Raw genomic sequence first — 24,266 nt, 5'->3', positions numbered from 1 at the left:
ACTGGGTATTGGTCTTATTAAATTCTGTTCAACAGACCGCCTCCCCTCGATACCCAGATATAAGATGACCTCAAAGAGATAGGGGAATGAACATTAAAAACACCATTGCAAGCATGAGGTATAGCTATGAACCCAGTGCAAAGCTGGGTGCAAGAAAGAATACCTATCAGTCTAACAAATCCAATTCACTCATTTAAACCGGGGGACTCTGTCTGGGTTAAGTAATGGAACCTGACCACACTAGGACCTGTAAGGTCTGACCGCACTGTGGACTGCATGGCGACCCCCGTGACCTGCATGTACACCTCTGGAGGGCTTTCTGGAATTAGAAAACCTGAGTAACTGGAAAGTGGAAGGATGATCAACCCCTGTGGTGCCTAGCTAACCTGAGACATTCCTCTATCGTTTCTTATTCGGCCTCAAGTGACAAGGCCATTGGACTTTGTAACTGACCTTGGTCAACCTTGTGACTCCACACCCTACAACCCACTCCCAGCTTGCAAACCTAAGACCCCCTCCCAGCTTGCCAAAAAACTGCCAAAAATTAGCTTCTGTAACTTCTATAACTTTCCACTGCCCACCCCAAACCTATAAAACCAATTCCTATCCCTCCGCCCTTCACTGACTTCCTTTTCAGACTCAGCCTGCCTGCACTCGGGTTAATAAACAGCCGTGTTGCTCACACAAAGCCTGTTTGGGGGTTCTCTTCATTCAGAGCATGTGCGCTTCAACATTCGACCCATGTGGGATAGGCCCTTTATTGTAATCCCGTCCACCCCTACTGCTGTTAAGATTGCTGAAGTAGCGTCCTGGATCCACCGCAGCCGACTAAAGCCCGCAGTGTGCCAAGACAGATGGACCAGCCAACCAGATCCTAAGCACCCCACCAAGATGACTTTAAGACGCATCATCAATAAGGACCAAGACCAACCAGTCCTGCCCCAGACACCGCCGACCCCGAGGACTTGCCGAGCCCTGCTCTAGTCACACAACTGGAGGCTGACTAGTTAACGCACAGACAAAGCAGTGTTTACCAGATAGGTGAATGTGGACTGAAATCTTTTTTTTTTTTTTTTTGAGACAGAGTCTTGTTCTGTCACCCAGGCTAGAGTACAGTGGCACAATCTCAACTCATGCAACCTCTACCTCCCAGGTTCAAGCAATTCTCCTGCTTCAGCCTCCTGAATAATGGATACAGGCGCCTGCCACCATGCCTGGCTAAGTTTGCATTTTTAGTGGAGACGGGGTTTCACCATGTTAGTCAGGCTGGTTTCAAACTCCTGACCTGGTGATCCACCCACCTCAGCCTCCCAAAGTGCTGAGATTACAGGCGTGAGCCACTGCACCCAGCAATGTGGACTGAAATCTTAATACTTGGTGCTGTTCTAGAAATACTTGTTGTTCTGCTGTTGTGCTGTCACTACTGCTGTTCCTCAAAGGACATTCCTTGCCAAGGCGGGCAGATCACATGTAAAAATGTTATTTTCTGTTTTGCTCATGTTAGCCTTTATGGCAAACTTAGAAAGGGGGGAAGTTGTGGATGGATGTCCTATGTTCACCCACACTACATGGATGTGGAACACACAAGTCAAAACTTTTTTTTTTTTTGAGACAGAGTCTCGCTTCGTTGCCTGGGCTGGAGTGCAATGGCATAATCTCTGCTCACTGCAACCTCCACTGCCCAGTTCAAGCAGTTCTCCTGTCTCAGCCTCCCAGATAGCTGGGACTACAGGCGCCTACCATCATGCCCGGCTAATTTGTGTATTTTTAGTAGAGATGGGGTTTCACCTTGTTGGCCAGGCTGGTCTCAAACTCCTGACCACAGGTGATCCACCCGGCTAGACCTCCAAGAATGCTGCTGGGATTATAGGCATGAGCCACCACGCCCAGCCTAGTCAAAATTTTTATATACCAGACCCATTATGAGTGTACAGGAAAACTTGCATGTATAATCAAACTACCTATTCAATTGGTGATCCTGGTGATGATCAGCCTTATATATGCTACGAGCCTAGACTTTTGCCCAGAACTTGGTTTGAGCTCCATGAAGGATCAAGGGAAGGAACCCTCTACAACTCAACTTGGATACCCCTTCTTATCAAGGAAGCATATCCTTTTACTTAGATGCCTGTCAGGCCACCAAAACACTTCTTAAAAATAAGAAAATAGCTGTAGCCCAAACTTGCTACCTGAAAAACTTTAGAAAAATCATAACTGTGGCCGGGTGCGGTGGCTCATGCCTGTAATCCCAGTACTTTGGGAGGCTGAGGTGGGTGGATCACCTGAGGTCAGGAATTTGAGACTGGCCTGACCAACCAACATGTCTCTACCAAAAAAAAAAAAAAAAAAAAAAATCAAAAATACAAAAAATTAGCTGGGTGTGGTGGCACATGCCTATAATCTCAGCTACTTGGGAGACTGAGGCAGGAGATTCGCTTTAACCCAGGAGGCAGAGGTTGCAGTGAGCCAAGAATTCGCCATTGTACTCCAGCCTGGGCAATGAGAGCAAAACTCCATCTCAAAAGAAAGAAAGAAAGAAAGAATAATCGTAAACGTGTGCACCTGGCTCAACTGCATAACCTATAATCCTCAGGAAAACCAGGCTGTGTTTCCTCAAATCCCGCTTTGGATTAGTGATGCTATACCTCGGTATGATTCTGGTAACTGTGAGGTAGCAGGCGAAGGCACTGTATCTCAGAGAGCCCACAGTCTCATAAATTTCACTGTTTTAGACCCAGATTCACCTATTTGGACCACAGGTATCAAAGTACCTGTAGGATACAGTAACCTTACCAAGGTAGATGAAGAACATGCTGAGAAAAGAAGGTTAGATGTTGTATATCTTTCTTTTTTTTTTTTTTTTTTTTTTTTTTTAGACAGAGTCTTGCTCTGTCTCCAGGTGCCAGGCTGGAGTGCAATGGCATGATCTCAGCTCACTGCAACCTCCACCTCCCGAGTGCAAGCAATTCTCCTGCCTCGGCCTCCCGGGTAGCTGGGACTACAGGCGCACGCCACCACGCCCACCTGATTTTTTTTTTTTTTTTTTTTTTTTTTGTATTTTCAGTAGAGACGGGGTTTTATCATGTTGGCCAGGATGGTCTCGATCTCTTGACTTCGTGATCTGCCCACCTCGGCCTCCCAAAGTGCTGGGATTATAGGCTTGAACCACCGCGCCTGGCCAGTGTTGTAGTGTTGTATATCCTAAAACCTGGGCAGAAGAGGGCACTGTGTCTTTCTATAGTATCAAAAAGTCCTGAGCTCATCAACCACAGCAGCAGTTTTGGGTCTTCAAGTCATTTAACGAGCATTTTAACCCAAAAATTCCTGAGCCACCCGCTACTACTAAGAATCTGTTTGCAGGCTGGGCACAGTGGCTCATGCCCTGGGAGGCGAAGGAATTGCTACCCCAAGATAATTACACTTTAACCCTTCTTGCCTCAAACTCTCCAGAGCTTTCATCTATCAGCTCCAGTACCTGGCTCCTAAAGGCTTCCTTCATAGGAAGGTACTGTATTGCCTGTTGGGGAGTCACCTACACCAACCCAGTAGGTGAACTAGTATGTCTAGGACAGAAATATTACAAGGAAACTACAGAAAAGACCCTATGGCAGACAAAACAAATGAGGTAAGAGCAGTTCCAAACCGCCTCGATTCAACCCATTTTCTAGATTTCCTTCCTTAAACCACTCCTGGTATCAACTAGAGGCACCAAATGCTTGGCAGGCACCCACAGGCTTTTACTGGATTTGTGGCCAATGGGCTTATTGGCAGCGGCCAGAAAAATGGACAGGGACTTGTGTGCTGGGAATTATTAAGCCATCATTTTTCTTGCTCTCTCTAAAACAAAAAGTTTTAGGATACCCCATTTATGATGAATCCAAAGATAGAAACAAGTGAGCGGTGAACTTAAAGAAAGATGTACAGGCCAGGTGCGGTGGCTCACACCTGTAATCCCAGCACTTTGGGAGGCCGATGCGGGCGGATCACCTGAGGACGGGAGTTCAAGATCAGCCTGACCAACATGGAGAAACCCTATCTCTACTAAAAATACAAAATTAGCCAGGCATGGTGGCACATGCCTGTAATCCCAGCTACTCGGGAGGAGAATCACTTGAACTCAGCAGACGGAGGTTGCGGTGAGCAGAGACCACGCCATTGCACTCCAGTCTGGACAAGAAGTCGAGACTCTGTCTCAAAAAAAAAAAAAAAAAAAAATTAGAATACTAGTTGACATTAAGACTAGGTCATTAAGAAAAATCACAGTAAGCAAAAATAAGTAGCCCCTCCCAGCTTAGCCTAACTAACTGCAGCTGCAAACTTACCTTACAGCCCACATTCCAGGCGAGTCATAAAACCTGTGTTTAGAGAAAGTAGGGGCAAAGTAGACCCAGTTCAACTCCCTCCCTACGCAGATAGGAGCGTATCTTTAGGTCTGCAGCCCGCGCACACATCGGCAATTCCTGTTTTTCTGGTCTCCTTGGGTGTCCTCCTCAGCCTTTCTACCTCCTACCTCAGCTGCAAGGTTAGAGTCAAATAACCACGAAGCCCAAGACTGTAAAACTTGATTAACTGTCTTTGTCCAAAACTTGTTCCCTGCCTTGTTTCCCCGCCTCAAATTGCACAAAGGCAATGCGTTCTCTTTGTTCAGGGCTGGCGGCCATTATGGGCAGTGAGGCTGCCATCAGCCGGAGCTCCAGTGAAGAGATTTCTCGTGTTTCTTGGTCTCTCGATTCTTCTCGGCTTGAATTTCCAACACCTTGGCCTCCCAAAGTGCTGGGATTACAGGTGTGAGCCACTGTGCCTGGCCAAGACCCTGTCTCTAAAAAAATAATAAAAAATAATAGGCCGGCCATGGTGGTTCACATCTGAAATCCCAGCACTTTGAGAGGCCAAGGCAGATAGACCATCTGAGGTCAGGAGTTTGAGACCAGCCTGGCCAACATGGCAAAACCCCGTCTCTGCTAAAAATACAAAAATTAGCCAGGCATGGTGGTGCATGCCTGTAATTCCAGCTACTAGGGGGGCTGAGGCAGGATCACTTGAACCTGGGAGGCGGAGGTTGCAGTGAGCCAAGATTTTGCCACTGTACTACAGCCTGAGCAACAGAGCAAGACTCCATTTCAAAATAATAATAATTAAAACAGAGTGAGTCCAAGGATTCCTGGCTACCATTGCACTGGGGAGGACACCATGCTGAAAGAGGGTCCCCTGATCTGGGAACAGAAAGGCACTGCCCAAGCTCTGCTCTTCTTCCAAGAAGCCTGACGTTAACGCAGACTCCCTGCCCCAGCCCTGCCTCCCCTGCTCCCAAAAAGCAAGAGGCACAGTAGCTGCACCCAGAGCTGGGTCTCCACGTCCCACCTTCTATGGCCTGGGCTCTCATGGAGGTGGGGCTGCAGCAGAGTCCCCAGGCTGCCCAGGCTGAGGGAGACAGAGACCCAGAAGCAGGCAGAGGTTGTGAAGCAACTTTATTCACCGCCCTCTGATGGGGCAGCAGGAGTGTCTTCAGCACGGGGTCGGTCCACCCCCTGGGAGCTACCTGGGGCCAGCCCCTCGGTTCTGGCTGGGGCATGTTCCCCATCCAAGCTCCCCAGGTCTCCATAGGAAATGTCCAGGGACTCTGAATCTCCAGGGCCACTTCTGCAGGAGCTCGAGTTTGAGGTTGGAGATTCCACATGGCCAGAACAGCCCTGGTGTTTGAGGGCTGGCACGCCTATATCGCAGTCCACATCACTGATCACCTCCTGCCCGGCTGCACCCAGGGCTAGGTGATGGTGGTGGCCAGTGTTTGTCCTCAGATCACAAAGGTCTTCCGTTCTGACAACACCAGGGACTCCTTCGCATTCATCAGCAGCCCCAGTGGGCACAGGCGCCCCTGGGCTCGGAGCCAGAACAAAAGGAGGAGGGTGGCGGCCACCAGACTTATACTAAGCACCGCTGTAGGGAACAGACGGACAGAGGAGTAAGGAGAGGGGAAGACAAGAGTCCCAACACCCACCAAGCTCCGCCCACATGGAGATGGGAGTTCTGCAGCTCATCCGTCCCCAACCACCTCCCCTGAATCCCACGGAGCTCTAAGCCTCCTGCATGGGAGGGTAAGTCCATCTCACCGGCAGCTGCAATAACCCCATAGGCACTTGGTCTTCCAGAGGACGTTGCATTCCCGAGAGAGGTGACACTCTCAAAGGTCACAGGGGGCCCCATAGTTGTAGCATTCCCTTTCAAGAGGGTCTCACTGGTTCCTGCAATTAGCCCAGGCATTTCAGTTGTTGAAGGGGGGGGCACTGAAGACATGACGGGGCCAGGTGCCCAGGAGAGCCCTTGGGGTTTATCTTCCAACTCAGGCTGGGTGAAGCTGACTGCTCCCTGTCATTATGTTACTGTTTTGTTTGTTTGTTTGTTTGTTTGTTTGTTTTAAGAGGGAGTCTGGCTCTGTCGCCCAGGCTGGAGTGCAATGGCACAATATCGGCTCACTGCAACCTCCGCCTTCTGGGTTTAATCGATTCTCCTGTCTCAGCCTCCCGAGTAGCTGGGATTATAGGTGTGTGCCACCACACCTGGCTAACTTTTGTATTTCTAGTAGAGACAGGGTTTCACCATGTTGGCCAGGCTGGTCTCAAACTCCTGACCTCAAATAATCCACCCACCTCAGCCTCCCCAAGTCCTGGGATTACAGGTGTGACCCACCGTGCCTTGCCCCTAATGATGTCTTGCGGCCCCCACAGGCAGAGCCCCACTGGCAGAGCCACGTGTCCACGCCCCCAGCCTGGTCACACCACAGCAGGCTGTGGGTGGCCCCGTCTACCCACCAGTCCGCCCCACCCTGGCAGGTGCGCACCACAGCCAAGCTCGTCACTGGAGTCGGAACAGTCTGGGTGGCCATCGCAGAGCCACGTGAGTGGAATGCATTCATCGCTCAGAGTGCAATGGAGCTCTCCTGCTGGGCAGGTCGGGCGGCTGCAGTTTCGCAGTTTCTCGTCGTTTTCCCCGGAGCAGTCACCGACGCCAGTGCAGGAGCAGAGGAGGCCAGGGGTTGGTGGGCATTGCCCATTCTGGGTACATGGCTCGATCGCTGGGGCACAGGGTCTGTCAGGTCCTAAATGCCCACCCATGAAGGCCCAGGTACTCCCTGCAACCCAGTCCCCTGAAAGCACCACCCTCTAAGTACAGCTGAGTCCAACAAGTATATCCTTCCTAAGGCTCCACCCCCTGCAACTGTCAATTCTACCTTCTAAAGACAGACCTCCCTGCAAGCTCTTTCCCCAAGAGTCCACTAGCTCTACCTTCCTACAAGCCGACTTTATTCTATTTGTTTTTCTCTCTCTTTTTTTTTTTTTTTTTTTTTTTGAGATAGAGTCTCGCCGGGCACGGTGGCTCAAGCCTGTAATCCCAGCACTTTGGGAGGCCGAGGTGGGTGGATCACGAGGTCAACAGATCGAGACCATCCTGGTCAACATGGTGAAACCCCGTCTCTACTAAAAATACAAAAAATTAGCTGGGTACGGTGGCGCGTGCCTGTAATCCCAGCTACTCAGGAGGCTGAGGCAGGAGAATTGCCTGAACCCAGGAGGCGGAGGTTGCGGTGAGCCGAGATCGTGCCATTGCACTCCAGCCTGGGTAACAAGAGCGAAACTCTGTCTCAAAAAAAAAAAAAAAAAAAGAGATAGAGTCTCGCCCCGCCACCCAGGCTGGTGTGCAGTGGTGCAATCTTATCTCACTGCAACCTCCACCTCCTGGAGTCAAGCAATTCTCCTGCCTCAGCCTCCCAAGTAGCTGGGATTACAGAGGTCCACCACCACATTCAGCTAATTTTTGTATTTTTAGTAGAGACAGGGTTTCATCATGTTGGCCAGGCTTGTGTTGAACTCCTGACCTCAAGTGATCTGCCAGCCTAGGCTTCCCAAAGTGCTGGGATTACAGGCACAAGCCACCACACCTGGCCCTTTCTTTTTCTTTCTCTTTTTCTTTCTTTCCTTCATTTTTTCTCTTTCTTTCTTTTATTCCTGATACAGTCTCACTCTCTTGCCCAGGCTGAAGTGTACTAGTGCAATCTTAACTCACTGCAGCCTCAACCTCCCAGGTTCAAGTGATCCTCCTATCTCAGCCTCCCGAGTAGCTAGGACTATAGGTGTACACCACCATGCTGGGCTAATTTTTTATCTTCTATAGAGAGAGGGGGTCTCACTATGTTGTCCAGGCTGGTCTCAAACTCCTGGATTCAAGCAATCCTCCTGCCCTAGTCTCCCAAAGTGCTGGGATTACAGGCGTGAGCCACTGTGTCCAGCCCAAGTCCATCTTAGACCCCACTTCTTCTTATGACCCATAGACCCAACTCCCACCTACCCCTGTGGCCTGCCTTTCCCACAAGCTCCCACCCACAGGCCCCACCCCCTGTAAGCCCTGCCCCTGGGCGTGGCCACTCACGGCACTCCTCCTCATCACTGGCATCAGGGCAGTCCTCGTCACTGTCGCAGCGCCAGTTGAGGGGCACGCATAAGTCACCGGTGCGGCACTGGAACTTGGTGGGTGAGCAGGAGCCTGAGCTGGGGCCTGTGAGATGGATGCAAATGAAGCCTGGGGGGCTGGAGGCTGGACCTCCCTCTAAAGAGTACAGTAGTCACTCTGATCCTCAGGTGAGCCCCTGCTACAAGTGGGGTTCAGAGCGCAGTGGTTCCTAGCCTTACCAAGAGCCTCACGGGGCAGGTGCTACTGTACTCCGCAGGCTACAGAGAAAGGAAGTAAGAGGAGAATACAGACCTGGTGGCAAAGCCTGGGCAGGGTGGCTCACGCCTGTAATCCCAGCACTTTGGGAGACTAAAGTGGGTGGATCACTTGAGGCCAGGAGTTCAAGACCAGCCTGGCCAACATGGTGAAACCTCGTCTCTATTAAAAATACAAAAATTACCCCGGTGTGGTAGATAATTTTTGTATTTTTAATAGATACGGGGTTTGTCTGTAATGCCAGCTACTCAGGAGGCTGAAGCACGAGAATCACTTGAACCTGGTAGTCAGAGGTTACACTGAGCAAAAATCATACCACTGCACTCCAGCCTGGGTGACAGAGCGAGAGTTGGGGCTCAAATGCAGGTCTTGATGATCCTAGAGTCTTCACCAGGCTCCTCACATCGAGATAATCTACCCAGGAGACCTCAAGCTCTGTGGTTAAAGAGACTGGGGGTGGGGCCATTTCTCCACATGCCTGGGTCAGGCTCATGGGTTCAGGTTAGCAGGGACAGTCTATCTCCTCTGCATAGCAGAAGGGAAATTGAGGCACTGGGCAGAGAACCTACTTAGTCACCAAGTCCTGTTGCCCTGCCTCCTGAACTCCTCCCAGACCTGATCACTTTCCCCATCCTAAATGCGTCAGCTCCTCACCAGAGCCTCAGGTCCCAAGGTCCATTAGGATACCAGAGACCTCTCCTTCCCTCTCTCCTCTCTACACCCTGTGTTTCCTCTCTATTTTGAGATCTCAGCTGATTTCCTGGGAGGGGTCTCATGTCCCCCTCGGAGACCTGGGAAGCACTGCCTCCCACATCTAACATCTGTCCTTACCCTGATCATGCCTATCCACCCAGACTGGACATCCTACGGAGGTCAGGAATGTGACCTGGCTGCCTAAACCCAGGGCAGTACTTGATCATAAGTGAACACAGGTCACAAAAGGGTCCAAGCTGGGTCCAGAGAAGATCCGAGCTGTCCTAGATTCTGAGCAGGAAAGCTCAGCTGTTTGCTGACCTGGAGGGGCACAGAGGGGCCTAGAACCTGGGCCAAGGGACAGAGGAACGGAATGGCCTTTAGGGCTTCCTCCTGGGTACGGCCAGGGGAGGTGGCAAATCTACCACCCTAGCCCCTTCACTCTGCCAGGACCTTTAACCTCTTCCACCTTTACCCACCAGCTATGCCCCTCCAACCCCTCATCTCCCCACAGCCAGCCCCTCCCTGGCCTTCAGGGCGAACTGCACCTTCAAGCCACACAGTCCCTGAGCTCTGTGGAGCCCGGAAGAGTTGTGGACAACCCGGCACCAGCTTCCTTCCCTACCCCCAGGGGGTCTGGCAGCCTCCAGGAGTGACTCTCTACCCAGGCCCAAGCTCTCACAGCCCTGACACCTCTGACTTCTGGCCCACTGGAGTGTGTGTCCCTCTGCAAAGTGGACAGCAGAGCACAGCAGTCCCTGCCTCATAGGGTCGTAAACCTGATAGGAGTCAGAGTGACCAGCGACTTTCCCTCCTGGCCTCAGTTTCCTTACCTGTAAAAGGGGTATGCTGGGAATCCCTACCTCAACATCCTGTGGAAAGGAGACTCCGTATAAGGAGTTTTGTCCTGTAATCCCAGAACTTTGGGAAGCAGAGGCAGGTGGAACACTTGAGGTCAGGAGTTAGAGATCAGCCTGGCCAACATGCTGAAACCCCATCTCTACCAAAAATGCAACAATTAGCCAGGCATGGTGGCAGCACCTGTAGTCTCAGCTACTCGGGAGGCTAAGGGAGGAGAATCGCTTGAACCCGGGAGGTGGAGGGTGCAGTGAGCCCGAGGGTGTAGCCAGACACGCCACTGCACTCCAGCCTGGGAGACAGAGCGAGGCTCTCAACAACAAAAAGTTTTGTACTTGGTTAATGTGAACACTGCTTTCTTTTAAAAAACAAACAAACAAAACAGGAACAATGTCAGGGACTTTGGGGTGAGTGCAGGGACCTACCAAGTGCGAAATGCACAAAGGAGCTGGGAAAGCGCGTGAGCCTGAGCCCAGAGCTGCAAGTCAGGAGTGCCAGTGTGCACAGGGAGGCTACTCCAACCCTCCCAGCTGCTTCTAGGAGCCTCAGAGAGGGAGCCCGTCCCCACTGGCCACCAATACCACTTAGGCCAGGGTGAACATGCCCACAGGGGTATACTGAACTTGTGACCCCAGTCTCTCCGAGGGCCTGGAGTAGCATGGAGGGAAAGACCTCAAGGACGGAGGACAAAGGAGGAGAAACTGGGAGGGTGGGGAAGGTAGCGGAACAGAGACATGGCCTGGGCGCGAGGGTTTGGGCGCCAAGGCACAGGTATGAGAGGCACCAGGTGACCCGCCCTGCGCGATTAGTTGTCGGAAAATCTGAGCCTGCTGTTTTTCTGACCACGCTGGCATGAAGGGCGGCTTGGAGATGACAATGGGGCACGACAGAGCAGAGCACGTGTGGGATGGTGCGCAAGACCGGGGCAAAACTGTTAAGGGCACGTGGAGGCACCCGGGCGGAAGGACCCCCAGCCCCTCAGTATGGGGTCTTTCTAGCACCCGCGCGCGGCTTCTCGCAAGCGATAAAGTCCAAGTCCAAGTGCTGGGGGAGTGTCCGGGACGGACGTGCGGTGTAGCCAATGGCGAGGTGTTGTCGGAGCGCAGAGGGGAGGCTAAGCCGGCGGGAGCCCGCGCTGCGGAGTGACACTCACCTGCGGCCTGGGCGGAGGTCTGTGTGGAAAGCGGGGTCGCGGCCGCTTCCAGGCCTAGTCCAAGACCGAGCAGCAGCCGCAGAACCAGGCTCAGAGCCCCTGTTCGCCCCACACCGCCCCGCGCCATCCAACCGCTAGGCAGACTTGCCTCCCTAGCGGCGCCGGCAATACGCCGTCCCTGCCTCGCTTTTATCCCTGCGCACGCGCACGCGCACGAGCAGGATGGGGGCGGGACCCACGCCTCCCCCCCACCCCCGAGTCCCTCCGCGCCCGGGGCTACACGTACCGTAAATGCCAGAATAGGAGAGAAAGAGAATTAGAGGCCCGTCCCCACTTTCCTCAGTGACAAGATCAGTCAAAAGGTATAGAGCCCGCTTGAAGTCAGAAACTTCTGGGGATGGAAAGGAACTTCTTGATGTTCATTTGCATTATTTCCCGTTCCACATGGGGACTGCTGCAAATGTCACTGCCTCGTGATCCTCTTTAATATGGCTGCCACGCCCCTCAAGGGCTCCCCATTGCTCCCTCATCTCATTGCTTTCTTGGCTCCGACAGGTAATTAATTTTGTTTACTTATTCTGGTTAATCGTCCGAGTATATAATGCCAACTACCGGAGGGCAGGGACCTTCTGCTGCTCATTGCTTTACTCTGAGGGCCTGACACATAGTACCTGACTCATAGTAAGTTCTTAGTAAATATTTGGTGAGTAAACGACCCCGGATTCGGGTTGCTTGGGGAAAAAAAAGAAAAGAAAATCAATTAATTAAAGTTAATAATAAAGGCCGGATGTGGTGGCTCCTGCCTGTAATCTCAGCACTTTGGTGAAGCAGAGGCGGGCAGACCGCTTGAGCCCGGGAGTTTGAGATCAGCCTGGGCAACACATCAAGTCCCTGTGTCAAGAAAAAAGAAAATTAGCTGGGCATGGTGGCTCTAGCTTGTAGTCCCCGCTGCACAGGAGGCTGAGGTAAGAGGACCACTTGGGTCTGCACTCCAGCATGGGTGATAGTGAGACTCCATTTCTTCTTTTTTTTTTTTTTTTGAGACGGAATTTCGCTCTTGTTGCCCAGGCTGGAGTGCAATGGCGCAATCTCGGCTCACTGCAACCTCCACATCTCGAGTTGAAGTGATTCTCGTGAGTCATCCTCCTGCGTATTGGGGATTATAGGCACCTTCCACGGCACCCCGTGCGTGCGTGTGTGTATTTTAGTAGAGACGGGGTTTCACCATTTGATCCTCCCACCTTGGCGTCTTAGAAAGACCACATTTCTTCAAAAAGTTAGCTGGGTGAGTGGCTCAGGCCTGTAATCCCAGCACTTTGGGAGGCCGAAGCAGGTGCATCACGAGGTCAGGAGTTCGAGACCAGCCTGGCCAAAATAGTGAAACCCCCATCTCTACTAAAAATACAAAAATTAGCCAGGTGTGGCGGCATTTGCCTGTAGCCCCAGCTACTCGGGAGGCTGATGTGGGAGAATCGCTTGAACCCAGGAGGCAGAGGGTGCAGTGAGCCGAGACCACAACACTGCACTCCAACCTGGGATGACAAAGTGAGGCTCCGTCTCGAAAACGAAAAAAAAAGTCGGGGTCCTAAAACTTGGTTCAGAGACCATCAGTGGCATGCCTTGCCTAGGGTCTTGCCCTCCTGGTGGCCTCTGCACATCCTGCCTGGTCTTTCTCTCCCTCCTGCCCTTTCTGAATCTGATTCATCCTTTTGCCCCAAGCAGAATCCCACCTCCTCCAGGAAGCCTTGGGCTGTTAGCCTTTGTAGGACCCACTCTGGGAGACATGTACCTGCTGCCTGCAACTGTGGCCTTTCCTCTTCCAGAGGGCAGGACCCTCTCAGCACCCTCTTGGTCCACAGCTGCTCTTTTTCAGCTGCTGAGGGTACGGGGCTGTGCCCTGGGACAGCCATGACACTCTCCTGCTTAGGGTCACTGGGTGGCTCCTGCAGCCAGACTTGTACATCACCCTTTGCAGATGAGTGTCTCCTCCCCAGGAAACAACTGCCTTCCTTCCAAGGCTCATTCTCATCCTGCACCCCTAGCATAATGGTTTCTGGCTCAGGGAGGCCTTTCCTGATCTGCCCTAGGTCTGCCTTCCCTGTGAGCAGAGCAGCCCTCACTGTCCTTTGCCTTCTCCCTTGAGCTGCAAGGTGACCAAGGTCAAGCAGGGGCCTCAGTGGGAAGGTCCTGAGGAAGGTCCATGTGAGCAGTGGCTGGGGGAGCCCTCAAGAGGTGGAAGTTAGGCCAGGCACGGTGGTTCACACCTGTAATCCCAGCACTTTGGGAGGCTGAGGCAGAAGGATCACTTGAAGTCAAGAGTTCGAGACCACCCTGGCCAACATGGCAAAACCCTGTCTCTACTAAAAATACAAAATTAGTTGGGTGTGGCTGTGCACACCTGTAGTCCCAGCTACTTGGGAGGCTGAAGCAAGAGAATCGCTTGAACTCAGGAGGCGGAGGTTGCAGTGAGCCAAGATCATGCCACTGCACTCCAGCCTGAGTAACAGAGCAAGACTTTGTCTCAAACAAAAATTTCAAAAAGAGATGAAGGCCGGATGCAGTGGCTCATGCCTGTAATCCCAGCACTTTGGGAGGACAAGGCAGGCACATCACCTGAGGTCAGGAGTTCAAGACCAGCCTGGCCAACATGATGAAATCCTGTCTCTACTAAAAATACAAAAAATTAGCTGGGCATGGTGGTGGGCACTTGTAATCCCAGCTACTCGGGAGGCTGAGGCAGGAGAATCGCTTGAACCCAGGAGGCGGAGGTTGCAGCGAGCCGAGATCGTGCCATTGCACTCCAGCCTGGGCAACAAGAGCAAAACCCCATCCCCCACAAAAAAAAGAGATGGAAGTGAGAAGTCTGTGGCTGGCCTACGAAGTGTACATACACACACACCCCTCCGCCACCTGACTGGTCTTCATGATCAGTGTTCCCCAACACCTAGCAGGCCTGGAGTCCAACCTCCCAGAAGGGTCAGCCATTCCCACCACTCTCAAGGTCAGAGCCTGGCCTTCGGGGGAAAGGGTGTTACTATCTTCAGGGCCTCTGCACCCAGGGACAGTGTCTCTCCCATCCCTGGAGCACCGACAGGGTTGGAAGACTCAGCACCGACTTCACCCTAAAATCCAAGTAACCTGGGTATTGCTTAAAATCAGGGGCCGGGCATGGTGGCTCACATCTGTAATCTCAGCACTTTGGGAGGCTGAGACAAGTGGATCACCTGAGGTCTGGAGTTTGAGACGAGCCTGGCCAACATGGTGAAACCCCATCTCTACAAAAAATACAACATTAGCCGGGTATAGTGGCACACATCTGTAGTCCCAGCTACTCAGGAGGCTGAGGCAGGAGACTAGCTTAAGCCTGGGAGGCAGAGGTTGCAGTGACCCAAGATTGCACCATTACACTCCAGCCTGAGCAACAAGGTGGGGGCCTTTTGAAACTGTCTCAAAAAAAAAAAGTAAAATCAAGCCAGGTTTGGTGGTTCATGCTGGTAATCCCAGCACTTTGGGAGGTCGAGGCAGGAGGATCACTTGAGGCCAGGAGTTCAAGATCAGCCTGGGAAACATGGTGAGACTCTATTTTTTTTTTTTTTTTTAAAGTAAAACGAGAAGCGATACTGGAGCTCTACATATTTGTCATAAATTAGGTCACTGTCTCCCTGGAGGGAATCCAAGGAGGCAAAGCAGTCGGGGGCCCTCAGGGTGCAGTGTCACAGGTAAGGCTGGTCCGAGGACAGCTCCCACCTCTTTATGGGAGGCGCTGGAGTCACCGCCTTCTTCTCAGTGGCTACTACAGCAGAGCTAGAGGAGGGAAAAGACTTCAGTGAGGGTTTCCAAAGAACAGTGCGGAAGGATCTGAGGCAGCCCACACCTGCCCTGGTACAAACATACCCAGAGGGACTTTCTGGACCTGCAGGGCAGACAGCAGGGTATTCCAGAATGCCAACCCCTCCAACGTAGCCCCTCAGAGGGTCAGGCGATACCAGCTGGGGGCTGGTAAGCCTCCTCTCTTCCCCAGGCCCTGTGTGAACGCCCTGCCATGGCTCCAGGGCCCAGAACCCACCATGGAGAGCTGGGCTCCTCCCTTCCCACTTCTGGTCCCCAGTGTACACAAGGCCCCCACCCCCATTCCTGCTGCCCCTCAGAACAGGATGCTGGCAAAAGGACCAAGCAGTTAAGTGACACTAGCCTCCAGCTCTTCCTGCCTCGGGGACTGAACATCAACTACCTGGCAGGCGCTACTATGAGGGCGCAACGCCAGGAAGATGGGGTACCGCCCTCAGAAAGACTCAGGCTGATGGGGCTGAGAATCCATGTGCAAATGGCAACTGCAAAACACATCTCTGGCCTAGAGCTGGCCAAGAGGGAGCCCCAGGAGACCCTGTGCCGGGAAGTCCACGATAAGCACCCTCCCCTCTCACTCCGCCCACTTGAGCCTGTGGGGCCTAGAGCTGGAGAGGTTCACACACCTCACATCCTAAGCAAGAAAGAAAGCAGGAGGGTGGGATGACGAGGAGGCACCCTAGGGGTGGAAGCACAGGACCTCCGAGGAGCCTCAAGAAAGTGGAAGAGGCAGAAGTGGCCTCCCTGGGAAATGCAGACATCCCTGGGGGCATGGCAAGGGGTGTGTGGGAACAAGGTAGCTTGCCACACTCTGGTGCTGGACTCTAGTGAATCAGAAGGTGACAACCACTCCACTGACCATTCAGAGTTCTTTTTCTTTGTTTCTTTAAGACAGAGTCTTGCTCCATTACCCAGGCTGCTGTGTAGTAGCATAATCTCAGCTCACTGCAACCTCCTTGTCCCAGGCTCAAGCGATTCTCTTGCCTCAGCCTCCCAAGTAACTGGGATTACAGGCACATGCCCTCCCAACAAATTTTTGTATTTTCTTTCTTATTTGTTTATTTAGGAGACAGGGTCTCTCTTTGTCACCCAGGCTGGAGTGCAGTGGTGCAATCTCGGTTTACTGAAGCTTCTTTGACCTCCCAGATTCAAGAGATCCTTCTGCCTCAGCCTCTCAAGTAGCTGGGACTATGGGGGCATACCACCACACCCAACTAATTTTTTTATTTTTTGTAGAGACAGTGTTTCACCATGTTGTTCAGGCTGGTCTCGAACTCCTGGGCTCAAGGCATCCACCCGCCTCAGCCTCCCAAAGTGCTGGGATTACAGGCTAGAGCCACAGTACTCCTAATTTTTATATTTCAGTAGAGGCAGGGTTTCACCATGTTGGCCAGGCTGGTCTCGATCTCCTGACCTCAAGTGATCCACTCGCCTCAGCTGGGATTACAGGCGTGAAATACCATAGCCAGCCTAAAAAATTTGTAATAGAGACAGGGTCTCGCTATGTTACTGAAACAGGTCTAGAACTCAAGCGATCCTCCCACCGCAGCTTCCCAGGTCGCTGGGATTACAGGCATACACCACCATGCCCAGCCTATTCACAGAATTCCATTTTTTTTTTTTTTTTGAGATAGAGTCTCTGTCAACATGCTGGAGTATGGTGGCACTATCTCAGCTCACTAAAACCTCCACCTCCCAGGTTCAAGCAATCCTTCTGCCTCAGCCTCCCGAGTAGGTGGGATTACAGGTGCGCACCAGCACCTCCAGCTATTTTTTGTATTTTTAGTAGAGACGGGGTTTCAGGATGATCTTGATTCTCCACCTTGTGATCCACCCGCCTCTGAGTCCCAAAGTGCTGGGATTACAGGCGCCAAGCTGCCATGCCTGGCCCTATTCACAGAATTCTAAGTATAGAGCTGCCCTGCCTGGCCTCATCGCCTCCCAGATCTCAGCACACTGCAAGTCTAGCATCCCTATTTTATAGATAAAGAAATCAAGGCTCAAGAAGGCTGAGGCACTGCCCACACTAAGTTGGCTGTAGAGCCCAGACTCCAATAGGAATCCAGGTGAACTGGTTTGAAATTCTGCTTCTGCTTACCGCTGCCTTTGTGACCCAAGACAGTCACTTGGCCTTTCTGAGCCTAAATTTTCCCTTTTGCAAGAGGGGCCATGACCATCTAACTGGTGGAGTTACTGGGAGGTAGGAAGGACAGTCTCTGTGCCAGGCTCCCTTCTAAGAGTATACAAATATTAATTATGAGGATAAACCCTCATAACACCTTTCTGAAGTAGATACTATTACAGTCCTCATTTAATTAAGAAAAGGCACCTGAAACCAGGAAACAAACTAGTTTTTGAGAGGAGCCCAGGGTTTATACAATTCTCTAAGAATATATGGCCAGGTGCAGTGGCTCAAGCCTGTAATTTCAGCACTTTGGGAGGCTGAGGCCAGGGGATCACATGAGGTCAGGAGTTCAAGACCAGCCTGACCAACATGGTAAAACCCCATCGCTACTAAAAATACAAAATTATCTGGGCATGGTGGCACACGCCTGTAATCCCAGCTACTTGGGAGGCTGAGTCAGGAAAATCGCTTGATCCTGGGAGGTAGAGGTTGCAGTGAGCTGAGATCATGCCACTGCACTCCAGCCTATACAGCAAGAGTGAGATTCCATCTTAAATAAATAAATAAAATAAGAAGAATACATAATTATATAAGCTGTATTGTCTCAGCTTTTCACAGGGCCCTTGGAGGTACCCCAGAACTTCAACTGTTTTGCAGGATGACCAGTCCTGGCTAAGGCACTAACTTCTACCCTGCCCTGGGTTGGACTAAATGAGCTCTTGCTGAGCATGGTGATCCTCACCTGTAGTCCCAGCTACTCGGGAGGCCAAGGCAGGAGGATCACTTGAGCCCAGGAGTTTGAGAACAGCCTGGGCAACAGAGCAAGACCCCTCTCTACAAAACATTTAAAAATTAGCCCAGCATGGTGGCATTAACCTGTAATCCCAATTACTCAGGAGGCCGAAGAAGGTGGGGAGGATCACTTCAGCCCAGGAGTTCAAGGTTGCAGTGAACAATGACTGCACCATTGCACTTCATCCTGGGCGACAGAGCAAGACTCTGTCTCTAAAAACAAGTAAATAAGCTCTTGGACAAAAAGCTCCCAGCAGCACAGTTCCTGACACAGTTGATGCTTACTAGGTGGGATCTTGACAAACACTCTTTCCACAAGCTGGTGAGAGGGAGTGGGTCGCAGGAGGGGGCTGTTGGGGCTCTGGTGAGCAACGCCGGAGATCCTCACCTCTCTGCTGGCTTGCCTGACACCAGCACCTTCTGCGAGGACATGATGATTGAAGGGGGCACAGATTCCCGGCGGCCATCGCGAGTGCAATAGTAATTGTTGGAGAGCTTGTGGTTGGGACCCACAGGGAGCTTGGGAGGAGGCTGAGTTCTGAGGGGAAAAAAGGTGAGCATTAAAGCAGAGACAGTCATTGTCACAGCCCCACTGTTGGCTCCTGTCACCTCAGGGGCCCACAGCCAGTCCTGGGATAGGTCACAGGCTGGGGATGTCCCTTGGTACACTGGCAGGGACATATGCCTGGGGAGGGGTCCTGGGACCAGAAGCAGATGGCAGCCCCAGGTACCCCACCTGTCACGAATAAGCAAGAGGGTACAATGGACCTTTTGTGAGGCTCTCAAGGCCCGGGACATGTTCCCATGCCCTCTACCCCATGGCTGAGCTCGGCAGCCAGCCTCACCTGATTTAGCCCACTCTAAGTGGCTTTTTCCCCTAAGTCCAGGCTATGGCGCCGTGCATTTCCTGTTATCTCAGGAAGTCTTTGGAGAACCCTGCTGGGATTAAGGCCCATTACTCAAAGAACACCTTGACCTTGGAGCCTGTCCAGATCTCTACATTTCCTGTCACTGCGTGGCCAAGCAACAACTCTTTGGAGCCCAGAGAGGGGTGAACAGAGTTTGGTCTTGGCTTGAACTAAACCCTGGGCTGCATTTCCCAGGAAGCCTGAGGCCTTAAAAGGAAATGCTCAAAACAAGGCCAGGCATGGTAAATCATGCCTGTATTCCCAGCACTTTGGGAGGCCAAGGCGGGTGGATCCCTTGAGGTCAGGAATTCAAGACCAGCCTGGTCAACATGGAAAAAATCCCATCTCTACTAAAATGCAAAAATTAGCCGTGCATGGTGGCAGGAGGTAGAGATTGCAGAGAGCTGAGATCACGCCACTACACTCCAGCCTGGGCAACAGAGTGAGACTTCATCTCAAAAAAAAAAAAAAAAAAGCCGGGCGCGGTGGCTCAAGCCTGTAATCCCAGCACTTTAGGAGGCCGAGGCGGGTGGATCACGAGGTCGAGAGATCGAGACCATCCTGGTCAACATGGTGAAACCCCGTCTCTACTAAAAGTACAAAAAAAACTAGCTGGGCCTGGTGGCGCATGCCTGTAATCCCAGCTACTCAGGAGGCTGAGGCAGGAGAATTGCCTGAGCCCAGGAGGCGGAGGTTGTGGTGAGCCGAGATCGCGCCATTGCACTCCAGCCTGGGTAACAAGAGCGAAACTCCATCTCCAAAAAAAAAAAAACAACTCAAACAAAAGAGGGGCTTTCCAAAGAGAGGGGGAAGAAAAGACAGGAAAAACTGTAAATCGATCTGTTTGCACTTAGCCATGTTTCTAAGTCACGTTTTTGTCTGAGAACTGTTTTTGCCAGAATTTAATCTTTTTTTCGAGACAGTGATCATATGTACTCCAGCCTGGATAATATATACAATCATACGATTGGTTGAGGTGTGGTCATAGCTCACTGCAGCCTCAACCTCCAGGGTTGAAGCAATCCTCCCACCTCAGCCTCTTGAGTAGCTGGAGTTACAGGCACACATCACCACATCCAGCTAATTTTCCTCAAGTAGCTGGAACTACAGATACACACAACCACATTTGGCTAATTTCTCTCCCTCTCTCTCTCTCTCTCTCTCTCTCTCTCTCTCTCTACATATATATATATATATTTTTTTTTTTTTTTTGGTGGAGTTGGGGGTCTCAATATGTTGCCCAGGTTGGTGTCAAATTCCTGGCCTTAGGTTATCTCCCCACCTTGACTTCCCAAAGTGCTAGGATTACAGGTGTGAGCCACCACTCCTGGCCAACTTTTTCTTATAACAAGTGTTAAGTCATTATATTTTTAAAAAATAAGAAACACAGGCCGGGTGTGGTGGCACACACCTGTAATCCAAGCACTTTGGAGGCCAAGGCAGGCGGATCACCTGAGGTCAGGAGTTCAGGACCAGCCTGACCAACATGGTGAAACCCCGTCTTAGAAAAAATAATAATAATAAGAAGAAACACAAACATAAAGTAAAAAATGTTTAATATTAAAAGCAATATATTATGTGAAAGACTTAAGGAGGTTGGATATGGTGGCTCATACCTGTAATCTGAACATTTTGGGAGGCCAAGGAGGAAGGAGTTGTTTGTTTTCTGAGATGGAGTCTCACTCTGTTGCCCAGGCTGGAGTGCAGTGCTGCAATCCGGGCTCACTGCAACCTCCGCCTCCTGGATTCAAGCAATTCTCCTGCCTCAGCCTCCCAAGTAGCTAGGACAACAGACGCGTGCCACCATGCCTGGCTAATTTTTGTATTTTTAGTAGAGACAGGGTTTCACTATTTTGGCTGGGCTGGTCTTGAACTCCTGAACTCATGATCTGCCTGCCTCAGCCTCCCAAAGTGCTGGGATTACAGGTGTGAGCCACCATACCCGGCCAGAGGCCAGACGTTTAAGACTAGCTTGGTCAACATGGTAAGACCCGTTTCTATGAAAATTTTTAAAAACTAGCCAGGCATGGTAACATGTGCCTGTAGTCCCAGCTACTTGGGAGGCTGGAACAGAAGAATCACTTGAGCCTAGGAGTTCGAGGCTGCAGCAGTGAGCTATCATTGTGCCAATGAACTCCAGCCTGAGTGACAAAGACCAGGTCTCAAAAAAAAAAAAAAAGGCCAAATAAAACATCCAGATGAATCACTAGAGGGCACCCTCATCCAAAAATTTGACAAAAGCCATTTCCTCAACTGGCCTAACTATGCTCATAGAAAACCAAGTGCTATGGGGGGAAGAGCATAATGAAGAATAGCCTGATGGATGCTGGGCTTAATACATAGGTGATGGGTTGAACTTTGCAGCAAACCACCGTGGCACATGTTTACCTATGTAACAAAACTGCAAACGTATCCCAGAACTTAAAAGTTGAAAACAAAAAAAATTTAACACTTCTAATATTTGGAATTAGTCACAACATACAGGCATTCACATTAATTTGGTTATCTTAATGCTATATTTTTTCCTTTCATTACAACCCTCAATGACTGCCTTACCTATGCTTACTCCTGACTTCATAGATTATACCATTATCCCTTTCCCTCAATGGGTTCCATCTATAATGGCCTCCTTCCTACTCAGTGTCTCTCCAGCCTGACAGTGTTAGCCCTTCCTGTTCTCTCTACTCAGAATGTTTTGTTTTGTTTTGTTGAGACGGTCTTGTTCTGCTGCTCAGGCTGGAGTGCAGTGATGCAATCTCAGCTCACAGCAACCTCTGCCTCCCGGTTTCAAGCAATTCTCCTGCCTCAGCCTCCTGAGTAGCTGGAACTACAGGCGCATGACACCATGCCCAGCTAATTTTTGTATTTTTAGTAGAGATGGGGTTTCATCATGTTGGCCATGCTGGTCTCAAACTCCTGACCTTCAGGTGATCCGCCCACCTCTACCTCCCAAAGTGCTGGGATTACAGGTGTAAGACACCACGCCCGGCCAGAATGTTTTTTCAATAATTATTCTTTGAATGGGTCCTTCTCATCATTCAGATAACTCAACTGTAAATTCCAAAAGAAAGATCTTTCCCAACTACCTGACTTTACCTAGCGGCCCTCCAGCTACCACTCATTTTGTTTTGTCTTCAAAGCATTCCGAAACAATACTACCTACTTTGTTTCCCTACTACATTTCTCCCTAGTATGTGGGGTCCATGAAAGGAAATGTGAGTAAGAACTTTCCTGGTTCACAATGTTAAACCCAAGGCTGAGGTCATACATGAAAGAAGCTTGTAAACATCCACTAATTTTTTAATATACGTGAGTCTGAAATAGGACACTTCTGGGTTCAAATCCCAACTGTCACTTTCTAACTTCTAAGTGAATTCAGGCAAATGATTTAGCCTCTCTGGACCTCTCACTGAGTATTGTAAATTTAGCCTGATTCCCACTCATGAGAATGCACGTCCGGCCTCGCTGTTCCAGGAGAGCTGTCTAAGGAGCACAGCAAGGTTAAAGGAAAACTTCTGCCTCCAAAGCCTGGCAAGGGACTGGTGGCAGGAGCTCAGCCCTGCGCTTCAAGGGTCTAAAGGAACACAGATCTTGTTTTTCGTGGAAAAAGGACAAAGCCAGAGGCTGGGCAGCAAGCGGGGCCTGCTCACCGCTTGGAGATCTCCTGGTAGCGCAACTGCAGCTTCGCCTGCAGGTCATGCTGTGGGAAGAGCAGAGGGGAGGTCAGCCTGCAAGGCACCCCAGGAGAGAGGAAAGGAGAGGGCGAGGGACCAGGGATGGCCCGGGGATGCGCATTTTAAGGGAAGGCAGGAGAGGAACACTCGGGGAAAGGGATGTGGGCCTTAAAGGTAAAAGCCGGGGTCCTGGCCCACAAGATCCAAGGCTAAGAAAGTCCTGGATTGGGGAAATCCCAGGCCCGAGCGGGTCCCCGGCGAGGGGAAGGTCCCGGGCTGAAGGGGTCATGAGTTGGGGGTTCCCAGGGAGATTCCGCGGAGAGCGAAGGGTGCCGGGTTAGGAGGGAGGTGAGGAGCAGGAGCGGGTCCGGGACACACGGAGTCCAAAGACCCTCCACGACGCGGCCCTGTCCGCCCCGCGCACCCCGGACGCCCAGTTCCGCAGCCGCTGGATGATACGGGTGGCGGACGCCATCTTCCGTTCGCGCTTCTGAAGAGCGCCGCAGCTGACGTCTCCACCGCAGGGGCTACTGGGAAAGACGCGACGTGGTCTCGCGAGACGATAGTGGGCGGAGCTAGAACGTGCTATAAAGGCTCTCCTCGGAGCACGTGATTCCTCTCCGCCAGGCCGCTGCCGAGCCGCCATTATGGATACCAGCCGTGTGCAGCCTATCAAGTTGGCCAGGGTGAGATAGGGACCCGAATTTGGGGGCAGCGGAAGGCAGTAGATGAGCTGAGCGGGCCAGGTCTAAACCTAGCTTCTTTCCACCAGGTCACCAAAGTCCTGGGCAGGACCGGTTCTCAGGGACAGTGCACGCAGGTAACCGGGTGGGGGCATTTGGCCGACTCCCAGGGGCCTTAAACCCTGATAGGACCCCTACCTTGCCTTAACCCCTGCCAGCCAGAATCCGGGAACCGATGCTTCTTTCATCCCAGGGCTCTGGTGGCTCCTTAAAGGATCTGTGATCTGGCCCTGACACATTCTCTGAATTCATAACTGCTTCCCACCCCGCGGCCCGCCCTGACGCCTTCCCCCACTCTCCGGTGGGGACCCTTAGGTGCGCGTGGAATTTATGGACGACACGAGCCGCTCCATCATCCGCAACGTAAAAGGCCCCGTGCGCGAGGGCGACGTGCTGACCCTGTTGGAGTCCGAGAGAGAGGCCCGGAGGTTGCGCTGAGTTTGGCTGCTCGCTGGTTAGTGCAAAGAGGAAGGGAGGCTTCGTTAAGCTCTGGGTGAGAGGGCTTGGGAAGCAGAAAGAGTCTGCATTACGGAGACTGGCAAGACGGAGGCGGGATTTTGCCAGTTGCTGCGGGGCCTGTCAGCATCTCACGTTTGGGTCTGTTTACAGGGTTTTGGATGTTGGATTCGACCACTTGAGACGGAAATGGTGTGTCACGATCTGGTCCTTTATTTTATGCTGCCACACGTAAACTGAGATGGACCTGTAAATAAAGTCTTTGTGATACAAGTTAACTCGGGTTCTTGTCTGTGT

The 24,266-nt window shown here is 51.6% G+C and overlaps 3 protein-coding genes across 3 annotated transcripts in view; 1 reads left to right on the top strand and 2 right to left on the bottom strand.

Moving 5' to 3' along the window:
* Positions 1-11,704, bottom strand: part of CD320 (CD320 molecule) — a 58,108-nt gene extending 46,404 nt beyond the window's left edge. Inside the window, 7 exon segments of the mRNA XM_010349583.3 lie at positions 5,362-5,668; positions 5,670-5,937; positions 6,111-6,153; positions 6,156-6,242; positions 6,839-7,096; positions 8,425-8,550; positions 11,426-11,704. Of these exon segments, the coding sequence (XP_010347885.2) occupies positions 5,362-5,668; positions 5,670-5,937; positions 6,111-6,153; positions 6,156-6,242; positions 6,839-7,096; positions 8,425-8,550; positions 11,426-11,552 (1,216 nt within the window). The 5' untranslated portion in view covers positions 11,553-11,704.
* A 3,339-nt stretch (positions 11,705-15,043) lies between these two features.
* NDUFA7 (NADH:ubiquinone oxidoreductase subunit A7) lies at positions 15,044-23,302 on the bottom strand. Its single transcript, XM_003938901.4, has 4 exons — positions 23,195-23,302; positions 22,747-22,796; positions 18,577-18,726; positions 15,044-15,229 (listed from the first exon to the last, which is right to left on the bottom strand). Exons 1-4 carry the CDS (start codon positions 23,243-23,245, stop codon positions 15,139-15,141), a joined length of 342 nt encoding a protein of 113 aa, XP_003938950.2. The 5' UTR covers positions 23,246-23,302; the 3' UTR covers positions 15,044-15,138.
* A 47-nt stretch (positions 23,303-23,349) lies between these two features.
* On the top strand, positions 23,350-24,247 carry RPS28 (ribosomal protein S28). The gene is made up of 4 exons (XM_039466476.2): positions 23,350-23,456; positions 23,543-23,590; positions 23,829-23,967; positions 24,123-24,247. The coding sequence occupies exons 1-3, from the start codon at positions 23,418-23,420 to the stop codon at positions 23,949-23,951; spliced, it is 210 nt and encodes a 69-aa protein (XP_039322410.1). The 5' UTR covers positions 23,350-23,417; the 3' UTR covers positions 23,952-23,967; positions 24,123-24,247.
* The last annotated feature ends 19 nt before the right edge of the window (positions 24,248-24,266 follow it).

Source organism: Saimiri boliviensis, chromosome 14, assembly GCF_048565385.1.
Source record: "Saimiri boliviensis isolate mSaiBol1 chromosome 14, mSaiBol1.pri, whole genome shotgun sequence".
Lineage (NCBI taxonomy): Eukaryota > Metazoa > Chordata > Mammalia > Primates > Cebidae > Saimiri > Saimiri boliviensis.
The sequence above is the reverse complement of the archived record's forward strand: the minus strand, read 5'-3'. Positions and strand labels throughout refer to the sequence as shown.